The sequence below is a fragment of the Garra rufa genome, chromosome 7, assembly GCF_049309525.1.
Source record: "Garra rufa chromosome 7, GarRuf1.0, whole genome shotgun sequence".
NCBI classification, from domain to species: Eukaryota; Metazoa; Chordata; class Actinopteri; order Cypriniformes; family Cyprinidae; genus Garra; species Garra rufa.
In genome coordinates, this window is record NC_133367.1 from 29,544,304 (window position 1) to 29,571,944 (window position 27,641).

The 27,641-nt window shown below is 40.1% G+C and overlaps 1 protein-coding gene across 1 annotated transcript in view; it reads left to right on the plus strand.

Annotated features, from left to right (window-relative positions):
* Positions 1–27,641, plus strand: part of unc13a (unc-13 homolog A (C. elegans)) — a 161,789-nt gene that overhangs the window by 89,781 nt on the left and 44,367 nt on the right. The window contains exons 5-15 of the mRNA XM_073843831.1: positions 16,870–16,993; positions 17,078–17,148; positions 17,356–17,410; positions 17,842–17,871; positions 17,970–18,165; positions 21,914–22,663; positions 22,745–22,838; positions 23,607–23,653; positions 23,879–23,957; positions 25,900–25,974; positions 26,072–26,291. Of these exons, the coding sequence (XP_073699932.1) occupies positions 16,870–16,993; positions 17,078–17,148; positions 17,356–17,410; positions 17,842–17,871; positions 17,970–18,165; positions 21,914–22,663; positions 22,745–22,838; positions 23,607–23,653; positions 23,879–23,957; positions 25,900–25,974; positions 26,072–26,291 (1,741 nt within the window). The remainder of the gene's footprint in view (positions 1–16,869; positions 16,994–17,077; positions 17,149–17,355; positions 17,411–17,841; positions 17,872–17,969; positions 18,166–21,913; positions 22,664–22,744; positions 22,839–23,606; positions 23,654–23,878; positions 23,958–25,899; positions 25,975–26,071; positions 26,292–27,641) is intronic.

Consider the following 27,641-nt stretch of genomic DNA (forward strand, 5'->3'; position numbering starts at 1 on the left):
CAACAACTGCAAAATACAAACAATGAAAGACTTAGTGACCCTTTATATTTTCTCAAAATATCAGACTCTCAAAGATCAGACGTATTTATTTCGATTACACTATATATATATGTGTGCATTTCTCAAAGATGGTCTATAAGCAAGATAGCATGTTTCACTTTCTACCCCTCTCTCCCTCTCTGCCTCTCACCCCTCCCCCCTGCAATAATGAGCTTCTCTGTGCCTGACTGAACGCACACACATACTGTAGAGACATTCACCAGAGTGACAGCAGGTTTCTGAGTTCTTTTTTAAATTTTCTTTAATTCATAGAAGCTTGTATAGATTTTTTATTTGCAGCACTTGCTCAGAATGATTAGATCTCTGTGTGAAAAAAGTTTTAAAGAGTTTGGATGCTGCACTTTAAAGATATAAAAATATTTTTTACTATATCTTTAAAAAATCACCACGTCAACACCGTTCAAGATATCCCAAAACCGCTCGCAATTTAACATCTTCAGAATCTTCTCTTCATGTTAAAAAAGTTTGGTGTGAATACCTTATTTTTCTTAGAAGGAGTGTGAATTTGTTTACAGCCTGATTTTTCCAAAAATCCACATTCAAATCAAAATAGCCGGCTTCCTGTTGGTCTTAGCTAATGAGTTTGATTTAGAAAGTTGTCCAGATTGATGAGAACAATATATGTACAGAGTTTGGTGACTGTAGGAAAAACTAACCCCCCAACTTTTGTCAAAAGATGGCGCTATAGAGTGCCTGCTCCACGCCCATTTATGACCTTTTGCCAGTGTCTAACTATCATTAATATTGACGTGTGTGTTGAGTTTCATGAAATTCTAAGCATGTTATCTGCCTCGAAAAGACAGGAATCAAATTTTAAAGTTTGACGCGTTGCCATGGCAACAGTATTTGATTTATCATCGACCCCTTTACATATTCTCATCGGCCGTGTTTTGACATTATTTTGATGAAGTTTGAAGAAAATCAAGTAAAATTAAGAGGCTGATTTCAAAGGATTTTGAAAATGACACGCTTCCTGCTGCCAGTTGGTGGCGCTATAACTTTGACTCATAATAGTCACATTTATGGAATCGGCATCATACAACAAACAAACTGGTGAAGTTTCATAAGAATCAAGCAATGTGTGCAACAGTAATTAGACACTTCCTGTTTCTCATTTCTCGCCATAACTTTGTCGCCTTGCCACGGCCAAACCGTTCGAGATATCAAAAATCCCCTCGCAATTTAGCGTCCCCAATGTCTTGAGATCATGCTGACCGAGTTTGGTGACAATCCTATGGAAACCCTGGGAGGAGTACGTTAAATTCCAGAGCATGCGCTTTTTAAACAGCCCTAAATATCTCACTTCCTGTTGCGTTCAGCCCATGACATAGAGTACAAAAGTTGTTTGGCTCAGTGAGATCTATATGTGTACCGAGTTTCATATCAATACGTGCAAGTATGTGTGCGCAGTACATCAAGTTTTCAAACTGTGTTCCAGGGGGCGCTGTAGAGGCCCTGAACCACGCCCGGGTCCCAGCCTCTGTGGCGTCCGGACGACGGCAGATTCCGACATGTGTGCAAATTTTCAAGAGTTTTTGAGTATGTTAAGGCCCCCAAAAGTGCCCCAACGGTTGAAAAAAAAAAAAAAAAAAAAAAAAAAAAATAAGAACCCTTAGAAGAACAATAGGGCCTTCGCCCTTTTGGGCTCGGGCCCTAATTAAAGCTGCAAGCAGCGATGAACGGGCCCTCGCACACGGGCTCATCGCCGACCGGTGGCTTCAGGAACACAGCTAATGGTCGGCAGTATGCTTTTAATAGAGTAAAAATAGGAGAAATATGTCAAAGTCACTTAAAAGTGCCAAATTTCCTGCTGCCAGCTGGTGGCGCTATGCCTATAACTGATTATTGGCATTTATATGTGTTCAGGCCAGGACTTTTATCAAACATATGAAGTTTGGTGCAGATTGGCCTTGGTATGTTTGAGTTAGTGAAATATATGATATATCCTGCTGCCAACAGGTGGCGCTATGATAATATCTGAATATTGTCCTTTAGGTATCTTCAGGCCAGGACTCTTACCAAACCTGTGTAGTTTGAGGCAGATCGGACATTTTATGGCCGAGTTATAACAACTTCTACGTCCATGGCGAAACATCAAACTTTTTCACGCCGCCACAGACACGCCCTTTAACGAAAACTCAAGATCTTCGCAATTTAACATCTCTAAGGCCTCTAGATCAGAATGACCAAATATAATGTTGATATCATTAAATCTCTAGGAGGAGTTTGATACAAGACATTTCCTGTTGCCAACAGGTGGCGCTGTGATTATAATACAATATTGGCCTTCAGATTTGTTCAGGCCAGGACTCTTATCGAATATGTGAAGTTTGAGGCAAATCGGACATTTTATGGCTGAGTTATAACAAGTTTTATATCCATGGCGAGACCTCGAAATTTGTCAGGCCGCCACGGACACGCCCTTTACAGAAAACTCAAGATCTTCACAATTTAACATCACTAAGGCCTTTATATTAGACTGGCCTATTTTGGTATTGATCTGTATAAATTTCTTGGAGGAGTTGGTTGAAGAGTACAGCATGACACTTCCTGTTGCCTGCAGGTGGCGCTATGACTATAACTGAATATGGGCATGTAGATGTCTTCAGGTCAGTAGTGTTATCACACATGTGAAGTTTGGGACAGATCGGACATTTTATGGCTAAGTTATAGCAACTTCCTTTTTTATGGCGAAACATCGAAATTTGCGAGGCCGCCACGGACACGCCCTCCGATGAAAACTCTAGATCTTCGCAATTTAATGTCACAAAGGGCTTTAGATTAGACTCAGCGAATTTGGCGTTGATCCGAATAAATCTCTATTAGGAGTTCGTTCAAGTACAAGGCCTGAAAATGGCAAAAATGACACAAAATTTGCTGAGAAAATTAAAAATAACCGACTTCCTGTTGTGTGTCAAATTTTGCTCCAAGAGGCTTTTTTGTAGGTATTGGTGTGTTACATGTGTGTACCGATTTCCGTGCATGTACGTGAATCACAGCTGAAAGCGCACACCGCTGAACGTCTAAAGGTGGCGCTGTCGAGCCATTTTGCCACACCCACTTCTGCAACCCATATCAGACGTAAATTTTCACCAGGTCTGATGTGTGTGCGAAGTTTCATGAGTTTTCGGGTATGTCTAAGCCCTCAAAAATGCGATTCATTTTGGAGAAGAATAATAATAATAATTAAAGCTGCAAGCAGCGATGAACGGGCCCTCGCACACGGGCTCACCGCCGACCGGTGGCTTTAGGAACACAGCAAACGGTGGGCAGTATGCTTTTAATACAGTAAATGTAGGAAAAATAGATCAAAGTCACTTAAATGTGCCAAACTTCCTGCTGCCAGCTGGTGGCGCTATGCCTATAACTGATTATTGGCATGTAGATGTGTTCAGGCCAGCACTTTGATCAAACATATGAAGTTTGGTGCAGATTGACCTTTGGTATGTGTGAGTTAGTGCAAGATATGATATATCCTGCTGCCAATAGGTGGCGCTATAATAATATCTGTATATTGGCCTTTAGATGTCTTCAGGCCAGGACTTTTACCAAACATGTGAAGTTTGAGGCAGATCGGACATTTTATGGCTGAGTTATAACAACTTTTATGTCCATGGCGAAACATCAAACTTTGTCAGGCCGCCATGGACACGCCCTTTAACGAAAACTCAAGATCTTGACAATTTAACATCTCTAAGGCCTCGAGATCAGACTGACCAAATATAATGTTGATATCATTAAATCTCTAGGAGGAGTTTGGTACAAGTCATTTCCTATTGCCAACAGGTGGCGCTGTGATTATAATAGAATATAGGCCTTCAGATTGGTTCAGGCCAGGACTCTTATCGAACATGTGAAGTTTGAGGCAAATCGGACATTTTATGGCTGAGTTATAACAAGTTTTATATCCATGGCGAGACCACGAAATTTGCCAGGTCGCCACGGACACACCCTTCAACGAAAACTCAAGATCTTCGCAATTTAACATCATTAAGGCCTTTATATTAGACTGACAGATTTTGGTGTTGATCTGATTAAATCTTTTGGAGGAGTTTGTTGCAGAGTACAGCATGACACTTCCTGGTGCCAGCAGGTGGCGCTATGAGTAAAACTGAATATGGGCATGTAGATGTCATCAGGTCAGGAGTGTTATCACACATGTGAAGTTTGGGGCAGATCGGGCATTTTATGCCTGAGTTATAGCAACTTCCTTTTTCATGGCGAAGCATCGAAATTTGCCAGGCCGCCACGGACACGCCCTCCGATGAAAACTCTAGATCTTCGCAATTTAACGTCACAAAGGGCTTTAGATTAGACTCACCAAATTTGCCGTTGATCCGAATAAATCTCTAGGAGGAGTTCGTTCAAGTATGACGCCTGAAAATGGCAAAAATTACACAAATTTTGCTAAGAAAATTAAAAATAACCGACTTCCTGTTGGGTGTCAAATTTTGCTCCAAGAGGCTTTTTTGTAGGTATTGGTGAGCTAGATGTGTGTACCGATTTTCGTGCATGTACGTGAATCACAACTGAAAGCGCACACCGCGGAACGTGTAAAGGTGGCGCTATCGAGCCATTTTGCCACACCCACTTCTGCAACCCATATCAGACGTAAATTTTCGCCAGGTCTGATGTGTGTGCGAAGTTTCATGAGTTTTCGGGTATGTCAAAGCCCTCAAAAATGCGATTCATTTTGGAGAAGAATAATAATAATAATAATAATAATAAACGAAGCAGATCCAATAGGGTCCTCACACCATCGGTGCTCGGGCCCTAATAATAATAATAAACGAAGCAGATCCAATAGGGTCCTCACACCATCGGTGCTCGGGCCCTAATAATAATAATAATAATAAACGGAGCAGATTCAATAGGGTCCTCACACCATCGGTGCTCGGGCCCTAATAATAATAATAATAATAATAAACGGAGCAGATTCAATAGGGTCCTCACACCATCGGTGCTCGGGCCCTAATAATAATAATAATAATAAACGAAGCAGATCCAATAGGGTCCTCACACCATCGGTGCTCGGGCCCTAATTAAAGCTGCAAGCAGCGTTGACCGGGCCCTCGCCGTCTGGCAGTCGCCATCCCGATAGCATCAGGAAAACGGTGCCCAGTTGGCACATGCATTCACAGTAACCCTTTGGACTAACCCTAACTGTCTCTCCTCCTGTCTGACTCTTTCTCTTGCCACCCATCCTGCCTCCTTACACTCAGCCACTTACCACACAAACACACACATAGAGTGCAGAGCAGAGTGAGATCAGATATGTTTTTTTAATTTTCTTTCATTTGTGGAGTTTTGTATAATTATGAAATGAACTGTGTTTAATCAGAATGAATAGTTATTTGTATGAAAAAAGTTTCAAAGAGTTAGGATACTGCACTTTAAATATATAATAAATTATTGAAAATTGAAAATGAAAAATGAAATTCTAGGCACGCTATCTGCCTCAAAAACCCAGGAAACAAATATTTGAATGTATTTTTATTTATTTGCCGTGTTTTTACATCATTCTGATGAAGTTTGAAGAAAATCGAGTACAAATATATTGTTCGTTGTTCGTTCGTGTGTTAGTTCATTAACCATTGTTAACAAAAAAGACCCTATTTTAAATAGTTACCATGTTTTATGATCTACAACCATTTTAAATATTATTTTAATGATCCATAAGCATCTGTGAAATAATTATAAACAAATATATTAAAAATAAATACATAATAACTTAGTTGATGTATTTGTTTTCTCATTCTAATTAAGTGAACTGAGCAGTATAGTGTCATACTTATAAGATTTTTTGTTCTATCAGTGAGAGTCTATATATGTATATAAATCATATAATTTTTCCTTAAAAGATTAAAAAAAAGATTTTAATGCTCTTTAAGCACCTATACAAAATAACTATGTAAAAGTACACTGACAGAACAGTATATATCAACTGATTCTATGGATTATTTTCATTCTTATACACTGAGAATGAGCTAAATAGCATTATTGTTCAAACGATTCCTTATCTTATGAGGACCTCTAGTGTTCATCCCTGGTACTAGAGCTTTAATCTGACAATTTATATGACACTTTTAATGTTTTTTGGGGCCTCTGAGCATGATAACATTTTGAAACTACATGTATTTCCTAAGAATTTCTTGTTCTTTATATGTAAAAAGTTTTGATGAGTTAGAATAATGCAATTTAAAGATATATGGAAATAACTCTCCATCTATTTTACTGTTACATTCATAAATCACCACATCAACACCGTTCAAGATATCCCAAAGCCGTTCACATTTTAACATCTTCAGTATCTTGGCACCATGTTGACAAAGTTTGGTGTATGATTCTGCTATGAGTGATATGAATTTATTCAGCTATATTTTTCCAAAAATCCACATTCAAATCAAAATAGCTGACTTCCTGTTGGTCGTAGCTAATGGGTGTAAATTTTTTGCAAAAAAAAATCTGGTGACCAAAAATTATTAGGCTAAGTAACTGTTAGTTTTATGGACAGTTAGAATGTTTTGTATATGCAGACAAGGGCTTTATGATGGGCCTGTTTTGAATTTAGAAAAAAAAAAAAAAAAATTCTTAAACATGTTTGAAGTTCTTAATAGATTTCACTGTTGCACATTTAGTCTTTTTATTTTTTACAGTACTGTGCATTTTGCAGTTTGTTTACATGGTGTACATTGGATGCACATATTTATGACTTCTTGTTACAGTATTCATTTAAAATAAAAGTTGTTTAAAATAAACAACTGTGTGCACCCTATTATTAATGTAGACGTGTATTTCAGTAATAAACTTAAGTAGGGGAGTTTTAAGTTACCAGCATTTATATCAAAATAGTGATCCCATGTCTGCAAAACTAACATTTTAAATGAAATATTGATAGCTAATCGATATCGAATCGAATTGAATCGAATCGAAACCATAAAAATAACAATTGAATCTAATTGCCAAATTGGTCACAATACCCAGCCCTAATTCACATCCTAATGAATAAACAACCAAGAGTTTAAATATTCCCTTCTATCTCCTCCTCTCTGACTCTCTCTTTCAACCCATCCCCCCTCCCCACTGTCACCCTAACACTCAACAAACACACACCCACTTACCACGCACACACATAAGTGCAGAGCAGAGAGGGATCAGATTTGTTTTTTAATTTTCATTAATTCATAGATCTTTGTATAATTATGAAATGAACGTTGTCTGATCAGAATGACTAGTAGTCTGTATGAAAAAAGTTTCAAAGACTTTGGATGCTGCACTTTAAAGATATAATAAAATTATGGCTATCTTTTTTTACTCCAATTTCAATCAATCACCACATCAACACCGTTCAAGATATCCTAAATCTGCTCGCAATTTAGAATCTTCAGAATGTTGGCATCATGTCAAAAAAGTTTGGTGTGAATTGGTTGGTTTTCCCGAGAGAAGTATATAAAATTCCACAGCCTGATTTTTCCAAATATCCACATTCAAATCAAAATAGCCGACTTCCTGTCGATCGTAGCTAATGGGTGTAAATTAGAAATGTTTCTGGCTTGATGAGATCAATATATGTACCGAGTTTGGTGACTGTAGGACAAACTAAACCCCCAATTTTTGTCAAAAGGTGGCGCTATGGAGCGCCTGCTCCACGCCCATTTATGGGCTTTTATCAGTGTCTAAATATCATTAATACAGATGTGTGTGTGAAGTTTCATGAAATTCTGATTATTTTAAGTGGCTCCAAAACACAAAAAGCTAAAGTTAAAGTTTGACACGTTGCCATGGCAACATGATAAAAGTTATCGATAATGCAATTCACAGATTCTCATTGGCCGTGTTTCAACATTATTGAGATGAAGTTTGAAGCAAATTGAGTAAAATTAAGATGTTGATTTAAAAGCATTTAGAAAACGTTGCGCTTTGTGCTGCCAGTTGGTGGCGCTATAACTTTGACTCCAAATAGTCACATCTCTGTGATCGGCATCATAAGATGAACAAACTGCTGAAGTTTGGTCAAAATCAGACTAAGTGTGTTAAAGTTATTAGACACTTCCTGTTTCTCATTTCTCGCCATAACTTTGTCGCCCCGCCACGGCCAAACCGTTCGAGATATCAAAAATCCCCTGGCAATTTTGCGTCCCCAATGTCTTGAGATCATGCTGACCGAGTTTGGTGGCCATCGGTGGAAAGGTCTAGGAGGAGTATTTCAAATTCCATTGCATGCGCTTTTTAGACATCCCTGAATAGCTGACTTCCTGTTTGGTGAAGCACGGACTGTGAGCACGGAAGTTGTTCGGCCGGATGAGGTCTATATGTGTATGAATTTTGGTGACTGTAGATCAATTGGTGTGCGCTCCAGAGTCCCTCAAAATTCGAAATTTTTAACGCTGTGCCACGCCCCCCCCAGGTGACCCCCCCATGTCAAAGTCTGTCCGGCCCTGATGGCCGCAGGTTCCAATGTGTGTGCAAATTTTCAAGAGTTTTCGTGTATGTTAAGGGCCCCGAAAACCCCAAAAACATTGAAAAAAAAATAATAATAATAATCCTTAGAAAAACAATAGGGCCTTCGCCCTTTTGGGCTCGGGCCCTAAAGAATTAAAGCTGCAAGCAGCGATGACCGGGCCCTCGCCGACTGTGCAGTCGCCATCCCGATAGCATCAGGAAAACGGTGCCCAGTTGGCACATGCATTCACAGTAACCATTTGGACTAACCGTAACTGTCTTTCCTCCTCTCTGACTCTTTCTCTTACCACCCATCCCCCCTCCTTACACTCAGCCACTTACCACACAAACAAGAGTGCAGAGCAGAGTGAGATCAGATATGTTTTTTTTATTTTCTTTCATTCGTGGAGTTTTGTATCATTATGAAATGTACTGTGTTTGATCAGAATGAATCGTTATTTTTTTGGAAAAAAGTTTCAAAGAGTTAGGATGCTGCACTTTAAATATATAATAAATCATTGAAAATTGAAAATGGAAAATGAAATTCTATGCACGCTATCTGCCTCAAAAACACAGGAAACAAATATTTGAATTTATTTTTTGTTTTATTTATTTGCCATGGCAACAGCATTTGATGCATCAGGGACGCCCTTTACAGACTCTCATCGGCAGTGTTTTTACATTATTCTGATGAAGTTTGAAGAAAATCGATTACAAATATACTGTTCGTTGTTCGTTCGTGTTTGTTAGTTCATTAACCATTGTTAACAAAAGAGACCCTATTTTAAATAGTTACCATGTTTTATGGTCTACAAGCATTTTTAAATAGTATTTTAATAATCTATAAGCATCTGTGAAATAATTATAAACAAATATATTAAAAATAAATACATATTAACTTAGTTGATTTGTTTGGCCTTTTTGTATTTGTTTCTCATTCTAATTAAGTGAACTGAGCAGTATAGTGTCATACTTATAAAATATTTTGTTCTATCAGTGAGAGTGTATATATGTATTTAAATCATATAATTTTTCCTTAAAAGATAAAAAAAAAGATTTTAATGCTCTTTAAGCACCTATACAAAATAATTATGTAAAATTACACTGACAGTACAGTACATATCAACTGATTCTATGGATTATTGTCATTCTTATACACTGACAATGAGCTAAATAGCATTAGAGGTCAAACGATTCCTTATCTTATGAGGACCTCTAGTGTTCATCTCTGGTATTAGAGCTTTAATCTGAAAAATTTATATGACACTTTTAATGTTTTTGGGGCCTCTGAGCATGATAACATTTTGAAACTACACGTATTTCCTAAGAATTTCTTGTTCTTTATATGTAAAAAGTTTTGATGAGTTAGAATAATGCAATTTAAAGATATATGAAAATAACTCTTCATCTTTTTTATTGTTACTTTCATAAATCACCACATCAACACCGTTCAAGATATCCCAAAGCCGTTCACAATATAGGGAACATTTTCCCAATATTCTGAGGATGATGATAAGAACATGTAATTCATGATGATAACAAAATGTTATTATTGCTTGCTTTACGTCCACCACTTCTGCTTAAATGTCATCGTTACCTATCTGTACAATTTGTGTGTGGATATTGCTTTGCAGGTAACTCCTGTTATAAGACATCACTTTTAAGCGCTACATAACTAAGAAAGAATCAATTAGGAAAACGGTGCCCAGTTGGCACATGCATTCACAGTAACCCTCAGCCAGTTTGGATTTAAAGTTTACTGAATTGAAAGGGTTAGACTTTAAAATCAACACACAGACACATACACACAATATATAAAATTGCCAACCAGTGTCATTTGTTAACATTAACTATATTAGTTAACATGAACAATAATTAAATAGTATTTATTAATGTTAATTAATATTAACCTAAAAAAAGTATTCATATATTGTTTAATGGTAAAATAGTATATTTTAACATTAGTTTATGTACTGTGAATTAACATGAACATGAACACAGTTCATGTGGGTGTACAGCAATACACAAAGTGCTCTATAAACGCTTCTTTCTTTCAAAATATCTTTAAAAATCAAGTTTAGTATTGTAATGGGGCGATATGGTATAATGGTATAATTTTCAGATGTTTTGAACAGATAACAGCAAAGTTTGTCTTGAAATTGTTAATTTAAATTTTATATTCAATAAATAACACTATGAAAATAAATGTCTATCAATGAAGATAAATCGCTCATGATAAAAAGCTGCATTTTTCTTAATCTTTTGCTATGTGACTGAATAGGACAAGTTCATGGTACAGTTCAGTAAAAAATAAATAAAAAAACAACAACTGCAATATACAAACAATGAAAGACTTAGTGACCCTTTATATTTTCTCAAAATATCAGACTCTCAAAGATCAAACATATTTATGTAACATCAATGTGCATTTTTTCCTCAAAGATGGTCTTTAGCAAGACAGCATGTTCTACTCTCTCTCCCTCTCTCCCTTTCACCCCTCCCCCTTCAGTCTCTCTTCAGTCACTCAATGGTGACTGAACACAGACACTCAAGGCAGAGTGACAGCAGGTTTCTGATTTCTTTTTTTAATTTTCTTTAATTCGTAGAAGCTTGAATTAAATTGATATTTACAGCACTTGCTCAGAATGATAAGATCTCTGTGTGAAAAAAGTTTTAAATAGTTAAGATGCTGCACTTTAAAGATATAGAAAATGACGGTTATACATCTTTAAAAAATCACCACGTCAACACCGTTCAAGATATCCCAAAACTGCTCGCAATCTAACATCTTCAGAATCTTCTCTCCATGTTAAAAAAGTTTGGTGTGAACAGCTTGTTCTTCTTAGGAGGAGTATAAATTTGTTTACAGCCTGATTTTTCCAAAAATCCACATTCAAATCAAAATAGCCGGCTTCCTGTTGGTCTTAGCTAATGAGTTTAATTTAGAAAGTTGTCCAGATTGATGAGAACAATATATGTACAGAGTTTGGTGACTGTAGGAAAAACTAACCCCCCAACTTTTGTCAAAAGATGGCGCTATAGAGTGCCTGCTCCACGCCCATTTATGACCTTTTGCCAGTGTCTAACTATCATAAATATTGATGTGTGTGTTGAGTTTCATGAAATTCTAAGCATGTTAACTGCCTCGAAAAGACAGGAATCTAATTTTAAAGTTTGACACGTTGCCATGGCAACAGCATTCGATTTATCTTCGACCCCTTTACATATTCTTATCGGCCGTGTTTTGACATGATTTTGATGAAGTTTAAAGAAAATCGAGTAAAATTAAGAGGCTGATTTCAAAGCATTTTGAAAATGACACACTTCCTGCTGCCAGTTGGTGGCGCTATAACTTTGACTCATAATAGTCACATTTATGGAATCGGCATCATACGACGAACAAACTGGTGAAGTTTCATCAGAATCAGGCAATGTGTGCAACAGTAATTAGACACTTCCTGTTTCTCATTTCTCGCCATAACTTTGTCGCCTTGCCACGGCCAAACCGTTCGAGATATCAAAAATCTCCTCGCAATTTAGCGTCCCCAATGTCTTGAGATCATGCTGACCGAGTTTGGTGACAATCCCATGGAATTCCTGGGAGGAGTACGTTAAATTCCAGAGCATGCGCTTTTTAAACAGCCCTATATATCTCACTTCCTGTCAGGTGGAGCCTATGACATAGAGTACAAAAGTTGTTTGGCTCAGTGAGATCTACATGTGTACCGAGTTTCATATGAATACGTGCAAGTATGTGTGCGCAGTACATCAAGTTTTCAAACTGTGTTCCAGGGGGCGCTGTAGAGGCCCTGAACCACGCCCGGGTCCCAGCCTTTGTGGCGTCCTGATGGCCGCAGATTCCGACGAGTGTGCAAATTTTCAAGAGTTTTTGAGTATGTTAAGGCCCCCAAAAGTGCCCGGAAGGTTGAAAAAAATAAAAAAAAAAAAAAATAAAAAATAATAACCCTTAGAAGAACAATAGGGCCTTCGCCCTTTTGGGCTCGGGCCCTAATAATAATAATAATTAAAGCTGCAAGCAGCGATGAACGGGCCCTCGCACACGGGCTCACCGCCGACCGGTGGCTTTAGGAACACAGCAAATGGTGGGTAGTATGCTTTTAATACAGTAAAAATAGGAGAAATATGTCAAAGTCACTTAAATGTGCCAAATTTCCTGCTGCCAGCTGGTGGCGCTATGCCTATAACTGATTATTGACATGTAGATGTGTTCAGGCCACCACTTTCATCAAACATATGAAGTTTGGTGCAGATTGACCTTGGTATGTTTGAGTTAGTGAAAGATATGATATATCCTGCTGCCAACAGGTGGCGCTATGATAATATCTGAATATTGGTCTTTAGGTGTCTTCAGGCCAGGACTCTCACCAAACCTGTGAAGTTTGAGGCAGATCGGACAGTTTATGGCTGAGCTATAACAACTTCTATGTCCATGGCGAAACATCAAACTTTGTCATGCAGCCACAGACACGCCCTTTAACGAAAACTCAAGATCTTCGCAATTTAAATTCTTTAAGGCCTCTAGATCAGACTGAGCAAATATAATGTTGATATCATTAAATCTCTAGGAGGAGTTTGATACAAGTCATTTCCTGTTGCCAACAGGTGGCGCTGTGATTATAATAGAATATTGGCCTTCAGATTGGTTCAGGCCAGGACTCTTATCGAACATGTGAAGTTTGAGGCAAATCGGACATTTTATGGCTGAGTTATAACAAGTGTATTATCCATGGCGAGACCTCGAAATTTGCCAGGCCACCACGGACACGCCCTTCAACAAAAACTCAAGATCTTCGCAATTTAACATCGCTAAAGCGTTTTTATTAGACTGACCGATTTTGGTGTTGATCTGATAAAATCTCTTGGAGGAGTTTGTTGCAGAGTGCAGCATGACACTTCCTGTTGCCAGCAGGTGGCGCTATGAGTAAAACTGAATATGGGCATGTAGATGTCATCAGGTCAGGAGTGTTATCACACATGTGAAGTTTGGGACGGATCGGACATTGTATGCCTGAGTTATAGCAACTTCCTTTTTCATGGCGAAACATCGAAATTTGCGAGGCCGCCATGGACACGCCCTCCGATAAAAACTCTAGATCTTCACAATTTAACGTCACAAAGGGCTTTAGACTAGACTCTGCAAATTTGGTGTTGATCCGAATAAACCTCTAGGAGGAGTTCGTTCAAGTACGACGCCTGAAAATGGCAAAAATGACACAAATTTTGTTGAGAATATTAATATTAACCGACTTCCTGTTGGGTTCCGGATTTTGCTCCAAGAGGCTTTTTTGTAGGTATTGGTGTGTTACATGTGTGTACCGATTTCCGTGCATGTACGTGAATCACAGCTGAAAGCGCACACCGTGGAACGTGTAAAGGTGGCGCTGTCGAGCCATTTTGCCACACCCACTTCTGAAACCCATATCAGACGTAAATTTTCGCCAGGTCTGATGTGTGTGCGAAGTTTCATGAGTTTTCGGGTATGTCTAAGCCCTCAAAAATGCGATTCATTTTGGAGAAGAATAATAATAATAATAATAATAATAATAATAATTAAAGCTGCAAGCAGCGATGAACGGGCCCTCGCACACGGGCTCACCGCCGACAGGTGGCTTTTTGAACACAGCTAATGGTGGGCAGTATGCTTTTAATCCAGTAAAAATAGGAAAAAATATGTCAAAGTCACTTAAATGTGCCAAATTTCCTGCTGCCAGCTGGTGGCGCTATGCCTATAACTGATTATTGGCATGTAGATGTGTTCAGGTTGGCACTTTCATCAAACATATGAAGTTTGGTGCAGATTGACCTTGGTATGTTTGAGTTAGTGAAAGATATGATATATCCTGCTGCCAACAGGTGGCGCTATGATAATATCTGAATATTGGCCTTTAGGTATCTTCAGGCCAGGACTCTTACCAAACCTGTGAAGTTTGAGGCAGATCGGACATTTTATGGCTGAGTTATAACAACTTTTATGTACATGGCGAAACATCAAACTTTGTCACGCCGCCACAGACACGCCCTTTAACGAAAACTCAAGATCTTCGCAATGTAACATCTCTAAGGCCTCTAGATCAGACTGAGCAAATATAAAGTTGATATCATTAAATCTCTAGGAGGAGTTTGCTACAAGTCATTTCCTGTTGCCAACAGGTGGCGCTGTGATTATAATAGAATATTGGCCTTCAGATTTGTTCAGGCCAGGACTCTTATCGAACATGTGAAGTTTGAGGCAAATCGGACATTTTATGGCTGAGTTATAACAAGTTTTATATCCATGGCGAGACCTCGAAATTTGTCAGGCCGCCACGGACACGCCCTTTACCAAAAACTCAAGATCTTCACAATTTAACATCACTAAGGCCTTTATATTAGACTGACCGATTTTGGTGTTGATCTGTATAAATCTCTAGGAGGAGTTGGTTGCAGAGTACAGCATGACACTTCCTGTTGCCAGCAGGTGGCGCTATGACTATAACTGAATATGGATATGTAGATGTCATCAGGTCAGGAGTGTTATCACACATGTGAAGTTTGGGACAGATCGGACATTTTATGCCTAAGTTATAGCAACTTCCTTTTTCATGGCGAAACATCGAAATTTGCGAGGCCGCCACGGACACGCCCTTCGATGAAAACTCTAGATCTTCACAATTTAACGTCACAAAGGGCTTTAGATTAGACTCACCAAATTTGCTGTTGATCGGAGTAAATCTCTAGGAGGAGTTTGTTCAAGTACCACGCCTGAAAATGGCAAAAATGACACAAATTTTGCTAAGAAAATTAATAATAACCGACTTCCTGTTGGGTTTCGGATTTTGTCCCAGGAGGCTTTTTTGTAGGTATTGGTGAGCTACATGTGTGTACCGATTTTCATGCATGTACGTGAATCATAGCTGAAAGCGCACACCGCGGAAAGTGTAAAGGTGGCGCTATCGAGCCGTTTTGCCACACCCATTTCTGAAACCCATATCAGACATCCATTTTCGCCAGGTTTGATGTGTGTGCAAAGTTTCATGAGTTTTCGGGTATGTTTAGGCCCTCAAAAATGCGATTCATTCCGGAGAAGAAGAATAATAATAATAATAATAAACGAAGCAGATCCAATAGGGTCCTCACACCATCGGTGCTCGGGCCCTAATAATAATAATAATAATAAACGAAGCAGATCCAATAGGGTCCTCACACCATCGGTGCTCGGGCCCTAATAAACGGAGCAGATTCAATAGGGTCCTCACACCATCGGTGCTCGGGCCCTAATAAATTCAGTTGACAGTATAAATTCAATTTTTATTTTCTCCTGTGGACTATATGTAAATGTCTTTATGTGAAATATTCAGTTCAGTACTTAAAAAAAATAACATGCATTTTATATGATTCCTCTTATTTTGGTAAAAGCAACATTTTGCAGATTTTGCAAAGTGTATGTAGACTCTTCACTCCAACTATATTTTATGAATCAGCACCAGTGGAATTTGTTTCTGCAATGTTTGTCTTAAAATGTTATAAGCACAGCCCCCATGGAGCAATCTGATACACCTTTTTCCACCAGCATTAACCAGGTGCTAGTTAAGAGCTATTGCCAGTTGGTAGTTGGTTCGACTAGCGAGCCTTTTAAGAACCGCTTTGCCTTTCCACGGGCTAGAGAGGTCTTGCATCACTGAATACGTCTCATCTTTCCCAGCAAAGCAAGCGTGCAGTGCCAAGCACAAACACACCAGGCTTGCTCGAGAACACAACACCAAAGCACCACGAGAGTGATCGTTGAGCAGACGACTCTTCAATGCCACACGCTGACCAGTCCGTGCAGCACCGACACATCCTGAACAAGCCTAATCTCTACAATGGCGGACATTGCATTGCTATTGATGCTCATGGCTTTGCGAACCTACAACGGCATCCAAACACGGCGAATCCAATGTGTTCGTGTTAAGCTGCTATTTCAAAAATGGCAGTAAAAAGTTTCTGTTCATCTTTTTGGTCACAGTAGACCCAAACCCAGCCCCTGACCCAAGTGGTTCTTACTTCTAGACCAGCAATGTTTTAGTGCTACATACAAACCAATTTTCTGGGTGTTGAAAGACAAAGAACCGATTTTAAAACTAGTCTCTGGCTTTGAACCAGTACTCAAACTGACTTGGTGGAAAAGGGGTATGAGACTAAGTGGCTTGTTAAATGAAACAGTGGTGACGTTGTCCTTTTACAGGGTTCGGACTTGCAGATTTTTGGTTACCAACAAAGATCTATAACCCCTAAGCTAAATTACCATGAGCAGGTAGAGTTATATACCTCTGTAGTTGAGCCAAACCGAATATACAGATGCATGATGTTTTTGCTCTTGTGTTGTAGGAAGGTCCAGGACAATGGCTGACTTTAGACTCCCAGGTCATTATGGCTGAGAATGAGATCTGCGGCACCAAAGATCCCACGTTCCATCGAGTGCTTTTGGATACACGATTCGAACTCCCATTAGGTATCCCTTTGCTTTCTCCAAAACTCTATTGAGTCCACACCTGTCCAAAGTTTTAATACTAACCCATAGTTTTCATACTTCCAGATATACCGGAGGAGGAAGCTCGATACTGGGCCAAGAAACTGGAGCAACTCAATGCCATGAGGGACCAAGATGTGAGTCTCCTCATTCAACTCCAGTCTTGTTGTGTTTACAGTTCTCCCCAGAGCCCAAGGGCAGAACATGCATTAATTTGAGTCTGTCAGGAAACTCCTGAGACCTGAACAGTATTTTTTTCTTTTGCCTTAGGAACTACTGACCTGTTAAAATAAAGACTGTCACCTGTTCAGACTCTCAGTAATTTTTGTTTGCTCATTTTGCAGTACACATACCAGGAGGAGCATGAGAGACCGCTTCCAGTGCCATCAACTCAGTGCTGTGAGCTTTCAAGCACTACTCACACTCACATTATAAATTACATGGCCCCTTGGTAGGCTGATGTGTGCAGAACCTCATTAGAGGACCAATCACCCCATCAGCAGGTCCAATATGAGACTGCTTAGCATCATGGTGCATAGAGATTTCCTGGACAGTTTTCAACAATGTGTGGGTTAAAGAGGAGCGGGAAGCTTTGGCTTGCCAACAGGCCATTTTTATTGCTTCACATCAGAGCTATTAACCGTTAGCACTTAGCTTGCATGGGCAAGGTCACTCTCCTGCACTGCAGACATTTACGTCCGTGACAAATGTGGAAGTTTCACAACCTAGATTTAAGCTGCTTGTTCATGGTCACACAGAGGCATGATGTATTTTCATCACTGACATCTTGGCCAACTTCTAATTTTTGTGTTTACTCATTGTTCTCATAGGTAACTGGAGTCTATGGGGGGACCAGCAAAGTAAGTAAAGTTTGTTTTATGAGTTAAAAAAGAATTGCACAAAACTTTCTTTGAGGCTTACCAAAGTATGATGGTTCTCATACTTGCTTGCTTCTCAGATGATGATCCAGACAGTGCTGTGGACGATCGAGACAGTGATTACCGCAGTGAAACCAGCAACAGTATCCCACCTCCATTCTATACCACTTCGCAGCCCAACGCATCCATGCACCAATACCCCATCCGTCACATGCACCATGGTTCCCGCTACAACGACATGAATGAGTACGACTATGATAACCAGAGAGCCATTAGGTAAATTGTCCCAATTCCTGGGTGCAGTGTATTTGCTAATGCCAGTCACTTTAGCATCTATCAGTTGGTAAAAGCATTGACTGTGTCTGTGCGCCTTTCCTCTGTTCTTATTCCTATGCATTGGTGACTGTATACAAGCCTTGGATGAGCGGTCATTGTATACACTTCATGGTTTCAGAGCCACACTGGTGCTACTCTGTGATTTGAATGCAACATCTCCCCTCAATTGCTCGTTTTGGCCCAGGTCACTTCCAAACGAGCTTGTATTTCCTGTACATTTCGTCTTACAAAAGTGGTATTCCCGACATTCTTGCATTGCATGCTGGAGACTTTGTGCTTTGAGACTCTTGCCTTGTCCCAAATGGCACCTGAAACTCCTTGTCCAAGTCATTTTACCACACAGACTGTTGGGTTATAGTCCTCTAAGAGATCTTCTACCTGATCTCATGACGAAAACATACCTGTGGGAACTTTTTCGCAAGACACAGAATACGTACCAATAAGTACATATCACTGCAGTTTCCAACAGGAATAAATACTAGAGGCGGTAAAATAGTGAGCATTTGTAATCATTTTCATACACCATTACGATTATAGCTCCATTTGTTTTGCTTTCCTGTGTTGTGCCGAATTCTGACCCCTGCCAGATTACTACCCCTTAGTATTGGATCATGTAGCGATTTCAACGAGAAGGGGGCAATACTTTGGCAGGTAGCTCAGTCGGCATGGAATTGGACTTAGGATGCGGAATCCTTGGGAACGAATCCCGTGAAAATCATGACTCATGATGAATGAGCTGAAAGATGAGAGATCGAAAAACCAGGTAAAACGTAAAAAGGTAAAAAAAATTCATACTATCTGGTTGGTTTAGGTGTAGTGCAGATGATATGTTATTTTAAAACGTCACAGAGAATTAACGTTATAGCGCCACTCAACAGAAATTTCAAGTCAGAATTGCGGTGACGCGTACAAAACCAATGTCACATAAAATGTACCATATGTACGTTAATCTATTCTGGGGGAAAAACACACTTTTAGCGCCACTTAGTGGACATTTCACATTGAATATGTCACAAAACATAAATGGCACTACGTATTTCGTGTCTTGTGAAAAAGTTCTACAGGTACGTTTTTGTCTTGAGATCAGGTTGGATATCTTTACCAAAAGCAGCGTTTGAGCAGCTATTGGAATTGTAAAATGACAAATGGGTCATCCTACAGTCTCGTGGACTTGTGTGCAAGCGAAGGCCTCAAGACTACAAATCAACTTCAAGTTGTGCCATTTGGGACAGGGCTCCTTTTTGAATCCTTTATAGAGTCTTAATAATGGACAGATCCTGATCCCAACATGATGCTTTTGATTTGAGTCTCTTAGCAGCTGGTTAACCATTGCCGACTTGGGTAATTTTCCGTTTAGTGTAACCTGATGAGGTGAGATGAAAAAGCAAATAAGACAAAAGACATTACTCATGCTCCTCCTCTTCCTGCCTCCCCCATCCCCTTCCCTCCCACCAGACGCTATGATAGTTTAGACTCCGCCACCAACGGCCGCAGCGATCTCGATTCGGCTTCTGGCTCGAGCAGGCGGACCAGCCGCCAGTACTCCTTAGACAGTAGGCACTCGCTCTCCGATAGGTGGGTCTCTGTAGCTCCTACACCTCCACCCTCTTCCACCTCCTTCTCCTGCTCTTCTTCCTGCTCCAGCCTGTGATTCCGTCCCGCTGTGATGATGTCGTGGAATTGGACTTGTCTGGTCCTGTGGTCCTCGCTATGCTTGCCATGCATGCGCACCAATCCTTCTTTAACATACATGGTCTATTGGTATATATATATATATATATACTCTATCTATACCTCTTTGTATATGTATTTATGTCCTCTATCATGACTGCTGTGTACCTGTTAATGACCTGTCACGTGTTATTAGGTAACCAACCCGTACGTCTCAGAAGCTTTTTCGTGTCTTCTGTACCGTGTAATCGGAATTTGGTGCAATTGCCGATAGGGGTCCAATGGGTTTGGAAAAACAGTCTGTTTTTTTGTGCAGTCTGTTATTTGCCTGCTATATGCCTGACAGAGTTAGAGAATATTGTTGTAATTCCGAAAGCCTAGTGTGCACTAATTACATAGCCTTTAGACACACTAGACTGTGTGTGGGCAGCAGGCGGAACCATGTCAATGGCTGTGACAGAGACCATGGGATGTTCACATCACTGATTTACCCTCTCAGCATCTCATGGACAAAAACTTTCTGAAAGCCAAAATGTGTTGTGTGGAAGACAGGAAATAAAGCTGTATGTGTGTCTTGAGAATTTATGGGTTTGTGCGCGGGGAAGTGAGAAAAAGGTGACAAGGATATATGACTAACTGGCGGAAAGACTTGACAGAAGCGTGATTGTATGTGTGTCCTGTGGCTCTTGTATTTCCTTCAGTCTGAAGCCCAGACGCTTTTTGGCTCACAGCCTATTACACACCCCATCTCTTTCACTTCAAATTCTTCATGCATTGCTAAACCTTACGTCCCATAATCGATAAAGTGTGTGTGTTTTTGTCTGTGTGGCAGTGTGTTTTTTCTTACTCATTCCCTTCTCTCAATCTCTCTACACCTAATTGGCTCATTCACCAGCAAAGATAAATAGCCTTCTATTGTTAAAGGTGTCACAGGAAAATGCTGCATCCCCTTTTCCTGTCAGCTCAGTGTTTTTTTTTTCAATGTGTTGTCCTTTCTTAAGTCCGCCTAGATGAATTTGTCCACTGACAACTCTTCTCATTGACATCTTAGCATTTTTCGTGAAACAACTCTTTTTGAGTCTGTATGTTAATGTGAGTTTTTTCTTCGACTCCCTCAAATGAACTTCAGGATTCTGTCTCGTTTTCTCCCACCACCTTACCTGCATGCATACATCTATAAATAAGTAGAAACCATTTCCCTGCTGAAGAAAATACCTTAAACCAGAGGTGGGCAATCCTGCAGAGTTTATCTCCAACTTGCCTCAGCACACCTGCCAGAAAATTTCTAGTATACCTAACAAGAGCTTGATTAGCTGGTTCAGGTGTGTCTAACTGGGGTTGGAGCTAAACTCTGAAGGACACCGGCCCTCCAAGTCCGAATTTGGGTACCCCTGGTTTAGCTCCAACTCTAATTAAAACACCTGAACAAGCTAATAAAGGTCTTCAGGACTACTGAAGATACAGACAGTTGAGGCTTTTTTTAGGGTTAGAGCTGAACTCTGCGAAACAGTGGCTCTCTAGGACTGAACTTGCCTATCTCTGCCTTAAACCAACCATAAATTTGTTTGCTTGTTTTAACTCAGGGGCGTCCAAACTCGATTTGGGAGGGCCACTGTCCTGCAGAGTTTAGCTCCAACCCTAAACACCACTGAACCAGCTAATCAAGGTCTTACTAGGCATACAAGAAACTTGCAGGCAGGTGTGTTGAGGCAAGTTAGAGCTAAACTCTGCAGAACACTGGCCATCCAGGACCGAGTCTGGACACCCCTGTCTTAGCTGGTTTAAGCTGGTCTACTGGCCTGATTTCTAAGACCAGAAAACCATATTTGGCAGGTTTAAGCTGTTGTTATCAGCAGGGGAGAGACTTCTATCAGCTGACAAGTATCATTTTCCTTTGTGGTTGGTCGTTCCTGCTTTCTTTGCCTCACTTTTTATGGCCCATAAACCTGTATATCAGCAGTCGCCCATCTCGTTTCTTCCATAACTTTATGTAACTTATGACTCTTTATTCCCACAGCCCCACCGGGAGTAGTCGCTACGCCTCCTCGGGTGAGCTGAGCCGTGGCAGCTCCCAACTCAGTGAGGAGTTTGGCCCAGAAGATGGTGAGAGCTTCCGAGGTTCCGGAGAGTTCTATGACGAGAACGACTCCTACCACTCCTGCCATTCTTCTGTTAGCTACGGTAAAGACTCACCTGATTGGGATCCAGAAGAGCCGCAGGGTGTCTACAGTGATGATGGGGAGTACAACAAAGATGGAGGTGAAGAAGGTGCGCTCTATGATGAAGAGGATGGTGAAATCTATGAGCAGGACGAAGGGGGGTATCCTTATGAGGAGGAAGATGAAGGAATGGTGTATGAAGAAGATGAAGACCTTTACCCACTGGATGGTACTCTCAGTGAAGAGCAGGAGCCACCTTACACCCCTACCCCAACCAGCACTGCCCCAACATTGGCTCCTGAGGCCCCCACCAGCCGTCCACCACTGGAGAAACAGGCTTCCATGCACCAGCAACAATTGCCACAATCCCAACCACCATTCCAGACCATGGAGGCGAAGCAAGAGTCACCACCCCCACAGCAGCCACTTGATGTCTTTGCCAAGGTACCTCGTACCTCGACTCCACCGCGAGTCTCAGAGGTGGAGCCTGAGAAGGTCCCAGTGCCTGCAGGCAAGATGGCAGCCCCTTCTGAGGAACCTTTGCCTACCCCTACTACCGAGATTTCGCCTGAAGTAGAACAAGAAAAAAAAGTGGCTCCTCCAGAGAGGTAAGCTCCATGTGCCAAGTCCTTGCCTTATCATTTTGTTGAATGCAAGTTGAATATAATTATTTTACCATATTTTCCCAGCACACCAAAGCTAGAGCCACCGGTGGATCCTGCAGTAAGGGCCAAAGCCAACTGGCTGCGACTCTTCAACAGAGTTCGCCTTCAGTTGCAGGAGGTAGTAAGCTTCTTTCAAGCTTGATCAGCTTCTTCCATGTACATAGTAATTCAGTAACCAACCAAACCAAGGTTTTCCAGCTTGCTTATGGCCTGGTCAATTGATTCTGTTGGCCAACATTGGGTTGCTAGTTTTTGGTTAGTTCTGCCCTTCGTTGTCATCCTTTTTCTTGCCTGTCTTCTCTATTTCATGTTACTTTTTTGTCATTTACTTTTAAGTTTTGCATTTTACTGTTACATAACTTTACGAAACAAGTTTTTGTTTTGAGATTTCATGTCTTGCCCCTTTTTGTGTTCCACCCCATTTGTTTTTGCTTTTTTGTGTTTTTTCTTTCAGTTTTTTGTCATTGCCATAGCGATTGTCATGCTCTTCACTGCTTTGCCGAAGCTGGACAAGCAGTCTGAAAGGTGGGTGTGGCTACATGTGGGCCTGAAGTAAACACGTTTTCCTGACCAATGACTGCGGCACGCTTCTTCTGAGATATACATGGAGTTGTTATGACAGAGTAATGATGATGGAGATAAAGATGTCCGGCAAATCCGGTCTAATTATGAGTCCTGCAACTGACGTCAATGAGATCAGCTGACTGCAGGCTCTTTCTGGGTCCAATCAAAATAGACAATGATCTTTTTTCTTTGATATAAATTATATCATTGAAATTACATTTTGAGGTCTGTGTGGATATTGAAGAGAAGTTTAATATGGTTTAGTGGACGGATGAAATAGAGATATATACAGCTCTGTCACTGACCCCACTGTTGTCCACAGGCTCGAGGCGAAACTCCAGGACTTGCGTCACTCTTTTTGCAAGCAGGGTGAGTGTCACCAAAGTACTGCAGCTAATTTTTTAGCAGATAAACACCTGAGCTATTCAAACTTCATTCTTTGATCGATGATATATAATTTGTGTAAATATCAGATAGTACCTGAAGCATTGTTCCTGCTCCCCTGTTGGAAATTACAGACTATATTAATTACAGTACTTAGGAGCTACTGTGTGTATATACAGTATATAATACATCTACCCATTTGGTCTGCAGGCCTGGAGGTGCTCTTTACAGCATAGACAGTATGCCTGACCTACGCAAGAGAAAGGCCATCCCTCTTGTCCGAGACCTGGTAAGTCACACAACCTCGCTTCAGTACATCAAAGTTTCAACTAAACCTTTGCTGGACCCAACATCACCTTTCAACTCTTCAAAAGCACCATCCATATGCATCAGCGTGGTTATTTTGGGCAGCAGTCTGTCAAGGATCTGTAGTTCACAGAAGTCTCTATGGCACATCTGTTTGAATCACGGCTACAGGGTTAGACATTATTAGAGCGTTACCCAGCTCCATTCCCCCAGTAGACTGATGAATCTCCAATCTCCCGACTGCCTCGAGGTCCATTGAGACTTAAAAAAAGGTTTTGTGGCAAATAAAATCAAGCACCGATAGCCTTGTGGGCAGCATGCCGACATACAGCGCAGTTGCGCTATGGGTGTCCCGAGTTGGAATCCCGACTCGAGGACCTTTCTCGATCCCGTTCCCCTATCTCTCTCCCACTCCACTTCCTGTCAGCTCTGATCTGTCCTATCATAATAAAGGTGAAAATGCCTAAAAAAAAAAAAAAAAGCAATAATAATAAATAAATACAATAAGTAATAAGTAGTTCAATCTTGTTACAGACAACAAAATGTATTCATGTAGTGCCAAACTGATTCTATTCCAATGAAATTAGGTTTTAACAGAATGTTCAAGAGTTAATTACATCGAACAAGCCGCAAATCTATTTTTGAGTTGTTAACAACGCTTTCTGCAAAACTTCTCATTAGATTGACAGGAGAGGTAGTTGTGTATTGATTAAACAAAGTAACAAGAGCCAAAAAAACGTTAATTTGCTGACAGCTGTCGTGTAGGTCTGGCTGTACTTATTCAGCCAAGAACGCTCCTGGCAGCCTTCGCTGGAGAGCTGTCAGAGCAGCCAACGGCACCAGGCTCGCTTTGACGCTACGGACTGGAAGATGAGGGAGAAATTACCATACTGCTCTAAACAGCTTTGCAGTTTGTCGGTTTTAATCCAGTTTACCGTCACCGATACTGACTCTACGAGTCAGAAGCCAAAGTGCTGACTTGAGCAGAATTAAAATGCGTGTCAAAAACAATTCAACTCGAGACAAAGTACCTCCTCCCTCTCTTTCTCTTTTCTCTCTACCCTCTCCATATTTCACTCTTCCACGTGTATTCTTGTTGTACAAGCACTTTTCAAGGCCTCTTTACATAAATACTTTCTCCTCAGTCAGTAGATTTATAAAAAGTATAACCTTTTTTTTTACTTAAAGGGATAGTTCACCCAAATATGAACATTCTGTCACTTATTACTCACCCTCATGTTGTTCCGAACCCGTAAGACCTTTGCTCATCTTTAGAAAGCAAATTAAGAAATTTTTAATAAAATCTGAAAACTTTCTGATCCTGCATAGTCAGCAATGCAACTGATACATTCAAGGCCCAGAAAAGTAGTAAAGACATTGTTAAAATAGTCCATGTGACATCAGTGGTTTACCCTTAATTTTATGACGTTACGACAATACTTTTTGTGTGCAAAGAAAATAAAATAATGACTTTATTTAACAATTTCTTCTCTTAGGTGTCAGATCTTTTATCTTCGTCAAATTTCTAAAATGTTTTTGTTTGTTTTTTTGTTTCTCCTTTTCCAATGTCCCACCTCTAATAGGCAATGGTAAGTACTCACAAATTCACTTTTTGAGCACTCCTGTGAAAAACACTTCAATTCCAATCACAAACAATTTTCTGCTAGTTAAATATTTGTTGAAATATTTTTGACTATTTAAATTTTAGATGAATAATGTAGGTTTTTTTATTTGACTCTATTGTATTTAATTTCTTATGTTCTTTATTTTTCTTTCAGTCTTTTGTCAAAAGTTGGGAAAAAAAATCTTGCTAAGAAGTATTAATTTCTTATGTATTAAACCGCAATCAAATGTATTTACTCAACAAATACATACATTTGCTCTTAAGTTTATTTTGAGCCCTACATTTTTGTTTTCTCTTGTAGTCTCTTGTCCAGAACTCTCGAAAAGCAGGCATCACTTCTGCTATGGCCTCCAGCACACTTAACAATGAAGAACTGGTATGTCAACCTTCTCCGTTCGTCTTCGTGGGACATACACATTTTGCAGTTCAGAACCATTTTTCATTTACTTGTTGATTTTTTTATGACCATGCAGAAGAGTCATGTCTATAAGAAGACCCTACAGGCTTTGATCTACCCCATTTCCTGTACTACACCACACAACTTTGAGGTGTGGACTGCCACCACCCCCACCTACTGCTACGAGTGCGAGGGGCTTCTATGGGGTATCGCTCGACAGGGCATGCGCTGCACTGAGTGTGGGGTCAAGTGTCACGAGAAGTGTCAAGATTTGCTTAATGCCGATTGTCTACAGAGTAAGATGTTCTTAAGTTTTTTTCTTTACTTTATTTACAAATATTGACTTCAATACTATACCAAGTTACTCTCATGAAACTCTAGATGGCGCAGACTGTCGGGTCTTTAATGCAAACTGATGATATTCTCAGCGTTAAAATACTTGGCACAAGCTGATTAGTTCATGTTGCGTACGCAGCCAATGAGCTTGCTGCTTTATATTCAGTGGCTGGTTAGCATTCACTAGAGCATTTTGTAGCACGCTTTCAGAGTTCCTTTGAAACCCTCCACCTCTCCAGCTCCACTTGCATACATCTGCTACGGGTTACTATATATTAAATACTTTAAATACATTGCCACAAACTCGTGATATCGTGTCTTCCATGCAAGTTAAAAAATATTAACAAGAGTGGAAAATTTGATTATTAATTTCAGTGTGAGTTGCTGCAAACGTGCAATATCATGCTTTCAGTGCAAGTTGAAAATTTTCAACTCAAGCGGAAAATTTGCATGATGCATCACCCAATTTGAGTCATTTATATCTCCCCTCTGCGACTTGCCACAAACACACGATATCGCGTCTTCCATGCGAATTGAAAATTTTCAACTCGAGCGGAAAATTTGCCTGATGCGCCATTTGCATTGCCTGGTTCAAACTGCCACAAATGCACGATATTGCGTCTTCCGGGCAAGTTGAAAAATGTCAACTCGAGTGGAAAATTTGTATGATGAGTTACCTAATTTGTGTAATTTGCGCCATCCGGTGCGAATTGCCACAAACTCGTGATATCATGTTTTCTGTGCAAGTGTATTAGCTAGTGCAAAAAATTCACATAATCCAATTTGCGTCATTTGTTTTGCACTGTGCAAATTGCTGAAAACGCATGATATCATGTCTTCTGTAAAAGTTGAAAAATTTCAACTCGAACAGAAAATTTGCATGATGCATCATCCAATTTGTGTCGTTTGCGAACATTTTCAAATCAAGTGGAAAATTCACATGACGTCATTTGTGTTGCTCGGTGATAATTGCTGCAAATTAATGATAACGCATCTTCTGGGCAAGTTAAAAAATTTCAACTCAAGCGGAAAATTTGCATGCTGTATCACCCAATTTGAGTCATTTATGTCATCTGTGTCTCCGGTGCATCATTCTGTCATTCCAAGCAAGTTTGCAAAATTTCAACTCAAGCGGAAAATTCACCCAATTTGAGTCACCCCTGTGCGACTTTTCGCTGACGCGCGATATCGCATCTTCCATGGAAGTTGAACATTTTCAATTCAAGCGGAATCGCCCAGGGTGCAAAATGTCACAAATGCACGATATAGTGTCTTACGGGCAAGTTAAAAAGTATCAACTAGAGCGGAAA